Below are 8,712 nucleotides of genomic sequence, written 5' to 3'. Positions count from 1 at the left end.
ATCAATCATAATTCGTACCTTGTGACCCTTAACGTGACCATACATCATCATGGGTAGAATGTACATCAGTTGGACATTAAGACTGCATTCTTGAAAGGTGATTTACATGAGGAGGTGTATGTATCGTAGCCTCCTGGTTTTGCTGTGAAAGGAGAAGATTCTAAAGTATGCATGTTGAAAAAGGCTCTTTATGGCCTTTTGTTGCAGGCTCCTAGAGCATGGTATGAGAAGATTCATGCATACTTGGTTGCAAATGATTTTTACAACAGTACAACAGAGAGTAAGGACACATTTTTGGTCATCGTACTATACGTTGATGACATGCTGCTCACGGGACCCAATATAGATTAAATTTCAGCTTTAAGGCTGATTTGCAGTCATCGTTTGAGATATCAGATTTGGGGCCCTTGCATTACTATTTGGGGATTCAATTTATGTAGCGCAATGATGGCATTGTTATGTTGCAGTCTAAATATATACAGAAGTTCTTGAATATGTTTAATCTTGAAGACTATAAACCTGTGGCTACACCTATTGAGACAGGTACTCGACTTAGTCTTCAAGATGCAGGAGACTCTTTTGATGCTAGTTTGTATCAGTAGGCTATTGGATCCCTTCTTTATGTATGCAATACGAGGCCAAATATACAGTATGCATTCTCACAGTTGAGAAGATTTATGCATGGCCCAAGTACAAAGCATTGGCACGCTATTAAGCGGGTTTTTTGCTATTTACAAGGCATTCAGTATTTTGGATTGTTTTATCCAAAGGGGGGTGAGTCACAGCTACATGCTTTTAGTGATTCAGATTGGGCTAGATGTTATGACACACGAGTGCCCACTCTAGTGGGTTTTGCTTTCGTCTTGGTGATTCATGTATATCATGGCTTAGCAAGAAGCAGCCTACAGTGGCCACTTCTAGTTGTGAAGCTGAGTACAGGGCAGCTTTTATGGCTACAGTTGAGTGTGTGTGGCTCAAATGTCTTATGGTTGATTTGGGTGTTGGAGAGTCATTTAGCACTACGATTTTCATTGACAGCCAGAGAGCATTAGCAGGCGAGAGGAACGAAGTGTTTCATGCTCGCCACTAAGAACATTGAGGTGCATTACCACTATGTCAAGGAAAGATTCTCTACACCAGAGATCAGCTTGGTCTATGTGCCTACAGATCACAACATGGCAGATTTATTCACGAAGGCTCTTTCTCGTGTGAAAAGTTTGAAGCTTTTTGTAAAGCTTTGGGCTTACTTCCTTTTCAGGATTGATCGGCCATACCTTGTGCATGTTCCCATCATCACTCCATAGGGGATTTGTAGCATTATATGGTAGTGATGTGTGTGAACACACTTAGGATCGTTGGGGCACTTTTTCCCTCCTTAGGAGGTTTTTTCCCCAGTGCGTATGCATACCCTCTTATCCTTTCATTTTGGGGTGTGTACTTATCTTTTGTATCTGGCACACATTTATTCATTCTTATCTAGTGAGTTTGTGTGCTCTCAAGCTTCTCTATCTTGTGTGTGTGCATTGTTGCAACCCTAACCCTAATTCCAACATGCACTCCTTGGACACTCTCAACATCACACCAACCTCCACAAGGAGGACCTCAATGTAAAATAGGCCTCTAGCAACACACATGAGCATGACAATGTTGCCATGTGGGCACCTTGAGGAAGGCTAGAATTGGAAACAGATAAGCAAAGCCACGGAGGTGATGGAGAGAAGGAGGTAGACAAGTTGCCATTCTCTCCTCTAGAGTAGAAGTGTAGGCTTCTTCTAGTAAGCATGGGCTTTTTCTTGCTGCAAAACTGGTGGAAGAAGACATGAGATTGTTGAAAGTGTTGTTGGTGAAAAGAGTAAAAGGCTCGCCACTACAGAGAACAAGAAGAGACCCATGAAGATTTGATGTCATACTTAGGGTTTTACGTGTTCATGGCCCTTTGGAAGAGCCTGAGGATGGTGGTGTAGGAGATGGTGATGAGAATGCAAAGAAGTACTCTACATAACCTTATGGTTACCAACATATGCCATACTTTCACATTGAACAAGACTGGGTAAAAGATGACAAACTTTTGAGCATCTTTCTATTCATGTAGAGATCTATGGGCATTTGCTTTAACAATATGAAGTGTTGATATTTCCAATATCTTTCTTAAGCCCTTTGCAAAAACATCAAGTCTTCATTGAAGCATGTTGGTCAAGGGCATTAGAGACCACCACAATGTGATAGTGGCATCACAATATGCAAGGAGCATCACATCTTAGTGCACAATTTTTATATGCAAGGAGCAATGTGTCCAATTAGGGCTACGTTCTTTACTTAGGTAGCATAGGATGGCCAAAGACAAGAGTGGAAGCACGTTGAGCCACATGGAATCTCTTGATGAGGCAAGTAAAAAATAAAAAACCCGAAGGTAAGGAAAATAGGGGTTATACATTTGTTAAGATCTTGAAGCTATTGCAACCTCTAAATCATAATCTTAAAAAAGGCACTAAAAAAACAATGTCCTTATACCCATAGAAGTGCCAACAATGAAGAAGAACACGTGGTCGCCAATAACAAATTAAAAAAACAATGTCCTTTTGCTTATAGGAGGGCCAACAACAAAGAAGAACATGTGGGTATCAATAGCAAAGAAGAATACATGGTTGTTAAAAGCTAGCCACCCTGCCACTTTTTTTTTTGGGGGGGGGGGGCGGGGGTGCATTTAGGTTGCTTAGGGGTGATTGCATGCTATAGAGCACTTTTGAGCACATGAAGTTGATGTAGCATAGGGGAAAGAAAACTGCTTGGCTCTTAGGCTGCATAGGAGATGGATCCAAGTAACTCTTAACTTTGCTTAGTTTCTAGGTAGTAGACTTAATTTGAGCCTTTAGCACCTTCCACAAAGCCTAATACTGGGTCAAGGAGCTTCACAAGCTCGGACACCCAATCTAGCCTCCATGCTTCACGGGCAGCCTCTCCTTATGCCTAGCTCAATGGCATGTTCTTTTGACATTAGCATCTCTCCCACACATGTGGAAAAAACTAGCGTATTTATTGGCTTGTCTTGATGTACCACATGGCTATTCAATGCTTCTTGCTTAGTGGTCTCGTGCATGCAATGGCTCAATGTGCATGTTGTTACTCTTATATTTAAGACGTGCATGCAATGGCTCAATGTGCATGTTGTTACTCTTATATTTAAGGCGTTTGAACACTTCACAAGATGACAAATTATGAGTTGAGGAATTAACTTGATTAGAAAAAGATCTTTGGTTTCATAGTAGTAGGCTTGCACCTTGTTCACCCATAACCAAGCTCTCATACCAAATGTTAGAGATTGGAGCACAAGTTATTCCCTAATAATCCTTCTCCTGAACTCAACACTTATTCATAAGAGTATATGGATATTACATGTTGTTTTCTAAGAGCTATGTATTTTATTTTTGGAGGTTTAAAACGAATTTCGTACCTTTTTGCAAATCAAACATTTAGCTTTACTTCCAAGCATTGAAAGTGTAAGTACTCTATTTTTTGGTATATAGCTCTATGAAATTCTCATCGGCTCCACTTTCTATACTAAAAGTGCTCAAGTTGTAGAGAATTGTTGGATTAGTTTATGGTGCTGATACCAATCAGTGGTTGTACATTTGTCTCATACGAAGGAGTTCCGCTCAAAATAGTGGAGGTGCGCCACTAACTAGCTTCAATGTTAACACATTAGTCATATTGTGTTTGCCCTAGTTTTTAGTTAAAATTCTCTAATTTTTAGCGCTAATTGTCTTTATTGTGATTGGTTGGGAAAAACATCTTTGGGCAGCACTAGAAGCCCTAAAATTTAGTATGAAGCCTTGGTGTGAATCAAATGATACATTATAACCGAAGCCACTGCGGTTCTTTGTTGAGTAAGGAAGCAAAGTAATTGCCGTTGCAGTCGGGCGTTTGGGCTGCAGCCTGCTTCTCTCTTGGAGATTTCACAGGTATTTCACCTCTCCCTTGAACGAACTGTTGTTTGGTCTAGATTCAGCGCGGAGGGGCGCAGAGAGAGAGAGAGAGAGAGAGAGAGAGAGAGAGAGAGGGTGTGTGTGACAAAGTACTTGCATGCGTGCGGGCGGCGTGTGTGTGTGTGTGTGTGTGAGAGAGAGAGAGAGAGAGAGAGAGAGAGCATACCTATTGTGCTCTAATAAAACATAGCAAAACTCGAGGAACATGGGCTTACACAAACTACTCAGAGGTAAACATAGAGAAACTTACTAATCAAAACAACCCGAAAGGCTTGGCAAACTGGGAACGCTTCGAGTAGGTTTCTATACTGACACAGAGGTGTTCTGTTGAGAAGTTGTGGTTGATTTTCGAGATATTTAGAAAATTATGGAATAAGCCCATCCTCCTGGAACTACTGACCACGCCTGGTGTCAGGAGCTTGTTTTGCATTGGGGACTTGGTTCTGTTTGAGTGCAGCTAATGTGCATGTTGCAGAGGGCACCACTATGGCGTAACTGATGCTTTTGGGTATGAATCTGATTAGAACGACCCACAGAAGAGTCCTTTTGTGCCAAGTGATCTCATCCTTGCCACCAGACATGGAAGGTTTGGGGATCGAGAGTCAAGGTGAAGCTGCCTGTTAGCCCTGTATAGCCATGGCCCTGCCCTAGATACACTCCAACTGTAGAGGGTACCGATGAGGTGTGTGTAGATGGTGCAGACAGACTCTGGAGGAGGAGCCCTTTCAATGATCTGGCATCTGTGGGCCCTGGTGGGTCTGCCTTGTAGTCAGACTATAATCAAGAGGGTTGGTAGCAGAAATCTCAACATTATGAAATAAGTGTTTGACTCCAAAGGTCTAATTGCTGGCAGATGGATCAGAGAGTATCTGGAGGGCAAAAGCGGGCTCGTGGAGATGGTACGTGTAACAGTATAATCCCCAGAGGGTTCATGTATTCTGGTATTTTTGGTGTCTTTGGTGCAAATGATAAGCAACTGAAACCTATCTTAGCATTTGTCTATGAACAGTAGTTGGTGACCTGATTTTTTATTTGGGTGGCAGGTTTAGCGCCCCAAAGTGAAGGAGATTGGACATGCCCACAGTGTGGAAACGTAAATTTTGCTTTCAGAACCAACTGCAACTTGCGGAAGTGTAATGCTCCCAAACCATCATATCCTGCACAGGTAACATGTTACACATTTTGGCTCCTATTTTTCTAGTTGCTGAAGGCTGATTAATTTTAATTAAATATTTTCTCCTTGTCAGCGAGTGGCAGCAATCAATCCACCAATCTATGAGCAGATACCAGCACAGCTATACATGGGTGCAGCTGGTGCTGCCCCACCACAAATGCCTCTCGGAATGCCTACAAGCTATGGAGTGCCAATGGGCATCCCTCCTGCAACTGGGTTACCGTATGACTACAATGCTCCTTTAAGTGTACCTCCATCCTATGGCGCAATGTCTATGCAAACTTCGTATGGCCCTCCAGGTGGTGTTGTTGGCGGAGGTGGGTCAATGCTACATGTGTCATGACTATACCAAGTGTGTGTAGGTCACAATTCTCATGAAGCTGTGCTCAATGTTTCCTACAGGTATGGGATATGGTACAGGACCTGGGATGGACGGAGCTTATGGAATGAATTATGGCATGGGGCGAGGACCAATGGTAGCATATCTGGGTTTGTTCATGTTGTGCATTTTCTTGTAGCATGTTTCAGAATTTTCTTCTTAATATGGGGTCTGTATAGCTACCTGGCCCAGGAACTGGATTATACATGGATGAAAATGGTTCTCGCAAAAGAAGAGGAGGTAACTAGAAGTGACTGCTACTTCTGGGTGTCAGGTTAGTGCTGTACATGCGCACACTCAACAAAATTTTGTCCTTCCAGATCGAACGTCTGAAGGTGATTGGACCTGTCCAAAATGTGGAAATACCAATTTTGCTTTTCGGACAACTTGCAACATGAGGAAATGCAACACCGAGAAGCCTGTAGCACCGGTCGGTTTCTCATTTAACTGGGGATGGTGACTCGTCTGTGGTTCTTGATGTTGTACTTGATTTGCACACATGCACTAACTGTAGAGTCTTTGTGTTGCAGGCTTCTCGGGGGCAAGGAAAGTCCTTCACATCTGGTATTTACATACAACATGGTCTGAATGAGATGGGTTTTTGGCTTTGTAAATTTGGGATGCTGGCTCATGTTGGGCTTGCTTTACAGGGGCTGGAATGCCCGAGGGCAGTTGGACTTGTGACCAATGCGGCAATGTGAACTATTCCTTCAGGACAAAATGCAATCGCAGGAGCTGTGGAGCCGAGAAACCATCTGATGGAAAGCAGCAGGCATCCAAGGTGCCTTCAACCGACCAGGTTTGTCCGTTATCAAGTCTCTAACCTGCAGGTAATGGACATCATCTTATGAAGTTCTTATAGATTGTCCACCTCACTGCATCCTAGTCCGTGTAGATGCAAGACCTGGTCCTTTTGCAGCTTTTCTAGTGTGTTCGGGTTTTCTTGCTTGCATTGATTTGGTGCTGTGAATTGATTTAAACCAACTTCCACTGTTTCCAGTGAGTACTTAATGGAGGTCCAAGAGTCGGCGTCACCATGTTATACCCTGTCGTGGGTCTGCATTCTGTCAAGGTGTCAATATGCGGCAGGGTATCTCTTTTGGGTTCTGCTGTCGTCTCGTCAAGTTGGATTCAGCAGTTCAAGTCCATGAGGATTAGGCACGCACCTTCAAGATTCCATGAATTTTTTTGCAGTCAGGTGTATCAGTGGTCTTGTGTGGTGTCAGAGGTATACCTGTTATGTGAGTTTGGAAGCTCAAGGCTGCTGTGTTTTACTTCTCTGTGGTGGCCTGCTGGCGTCAGCTCAAACTCTTAGGTTATGTTTCTAGTTAAAAAATCTTGGGCTCTGTTTGGTTTCTGTCTAGAACTGCTTGTCTTCTCTAGGGCCTGGCTTAGTTCAGCCGGGCATAACTTCTCAAGTAGATAGGTCTGTCGTCTCGAGATTGCATTGTTATTTTGATGATTGCCTTAAGATGATCTTGCTTGTCGAGCTGCATGTGTTTTCTCATAGATAAGTTGTTTTATGGCACCTTGTTCAAGCAAATGCTTGAAGCTGTATCCGACAACATGAATGATAGTGAGGCTGGTTACAGACCAGTCCTTACCCAGGCAATGGGAGGGCAAGATTGCTCATTCATCCCTGACAGGCGGCATTAATGGGCCCAGGTGGATGGGCAGAGGGGTGGTTAAGCAAGCGGCATTCATCCCTGACAGGTGGCCTACTGGGCCCAGGTGGATGGGCAAGAAGGGTGGTTAGCCGGCCTTATTCATTCACACTTGACCATCCACCATGAAGAGGCCAAAAGTTTTGCTTTGTTGTGCATTGTTTGGGTCTCTTACTGCCTTAACTTGACACCCTAGGGTATCTTGCTTCCCTAATGGGGGACCCTAAGGCTGGATCCACAACCCTTACCCGCTTATGAGATGGGCAAGGGGATGGACAGGCAAGATTACCTGCCCGTCCTGACAGGTTTTTGGATGGTTACCATTATGTGGGTAGAAGCTGGTGGTGCTCATGAGATGGGCAAGGGGATGGACAGGCAAGGTTACCTGCTCATCCTGACATGCTCACTTTTTTGAAATTCTTCCTTTATGACATCATTAGAAACCTGTTGACGTTTGTATAGCAGCAACATTTACATGTACTTCCAGTAAAATTACACTTTGAGGCTACAACAGTTCATAGTACTCCTGAGTTATAGCAAGTCAACCAAGCATCTGTACTTGAGCTTTGGCTGTAGTTGTATGGAAAACATTATTTTGTGTGCATCAGCACTTAGAGAAGATAAAAGCTAACTATGTGCAAGCATTGGAAGAGTTTCAATAGACACATTAACATGTGAAACATATGCCTGATTGGAGTGAGATTCGTCTAGTCTCCTCAAGTGTGTAAGGTGATCCTACAAGTGCTCAGCAAACTTTTTTCATAGCGAGACTGTGTGCTCTCCTTTTCATGTGGGTAATCTTATGTCGTGATGAAGTGGAACTTATAGAGCTAGCAAAATAGGGGTTGCAACCAGGGAAACCTTAACAATAACCGCAAAAAAAGGCTCCATGCAATAAATTTGAACTTATGCACTCTAAAGGCAAAGATGTGCCCAGAGGTGCGTTCTGGATCTTACTTGGTTGTAAGTCTATCAAACTTGGATGTTAGTGGAACACTATTTATGATGGGATGCATGCAGTGCGACTGTGGATGGGGAAGAGAGAATGATCACGAGGGGTATGCATACACTCTATTATATTTCCAGGCACGGTTTTGTGTGGCAATGCTAATGTGCTTTATTTCTGCTCTTCCTGAATGGGCCCTCTTTTAGGAAAGAGAGTACAAGACATAGCTCTATGTCTATTTTCCCCTTGTGGATAATATCTCTCTATCACCTTATTAATACGAATGTTTACATTGAATTGAAAGCTACTTCATTATTTTCAATTATTTTCATGTTTGTGATTCCTAACGAAAATCTGGCAACTTGCAATCAAGCTTTTCAATAAAATCCTGTGCGCGTGTGGGTGTTGGGGGGGGTTGTGTGCTGATTGCTACAGGAAGTGGTATTAATCATGTAAGGTAGACCTACAGGTGGCATCTTGATTCTTTGGTCCTTAAAAAAATATGTCTTGTATACAACTCTAGTAGGTAATGCTCATTTTAGAAAAATGTACGAAATAGTAATGAA

General features: G+C 42.9%; 1 protein-coding gene across 2 annotated transcripts; it reads left to right on the top strand.

Annotated features, from left to right (window-relative positions):
* Window positions 1–3,826: 3,826 nt before the first annotated feature.
* LOC147631740 (ranBP2-type zinc finger protein At1g67325-like) lies at window positions 3,827–8,449 on the top strand. 2 transcript variants are annotated; one of them, XM_086808283.1, is made up of 10 exons: window positions 3,834–3,959; window positions 4,837–4,882; window positions 5,027–5,148; window positions 5,231–5,474; window positions 5,560–5,633; window positions 5,716–5,776; window positions 5,857–5,966; window positions 6,067–6,100; window positions 6,187–6,335; window positions 6,537–8,449. In XM_086808283.1, the coding sequence occupies exons 2-10, from the start codon at window positions 4,837–4,839 to the stop codon at window positions 6,537–6,539; spliced, it is 843 nt and encodes a 280-aa protein (XP_086664409.1). In that variant the 5' UTR covers window positions 3,834–3,959; the 3' UTR covers window positions 6,540–8,449. The 2 variants fall into 2 exon arrangements, with proteins under 2 accessions (XP_086664408.1, XP_086664409.1); XM_086808282.1 differs by having other exon boundaries at window positions 3,827–3,959; window positions 6,187–6,547.
* Window positions 8,450–8,712: the final 263 nt, after the last annotated feature.

Source organism: Cibotium barometz, chromosome 14 (genome assembly GCF_041138505.1).
Source record: "Cibotium barometz isolate CiBa-2024 chromosome 14, ASM4113850v1, whole genome shotgun sequence".
NCBI classification, from domain to species: Eukaryota; Viridiplantae; Streptophyta; class Polypodiopsida; order Cyatheales; family Cibotiaceae; genus Cibotium; species Cibotium barometz.
This window is presented reverse-complemented; position numbering and strand designations above follow the sequence as displayed.

Bases quoted from the DNA above. Each gene is read 5' to 3' on its own strand.
- LOC147631740 (XM_086808282.1), top strand. From the start codon at position 4,837: ATGGATCAGAGAGTATCTGGAGGGCAAAAGCGGGCTCGTGGAGATG. The intron at 5,475-5,559 runs GTGGGTCAATGC...TGTTTCCTACAG, and splicing joins AGGTGGTGTTGTTGGCGGAG to GTATGGGATATGGTACAGGA. The intron at 5,634-5,715 runs GTAGCATATCTG...GGGTCTGTATAG, and splicing joins GCATGGGGCGAGGACCAATG to CTACCTGGCCCAGGAACTGG.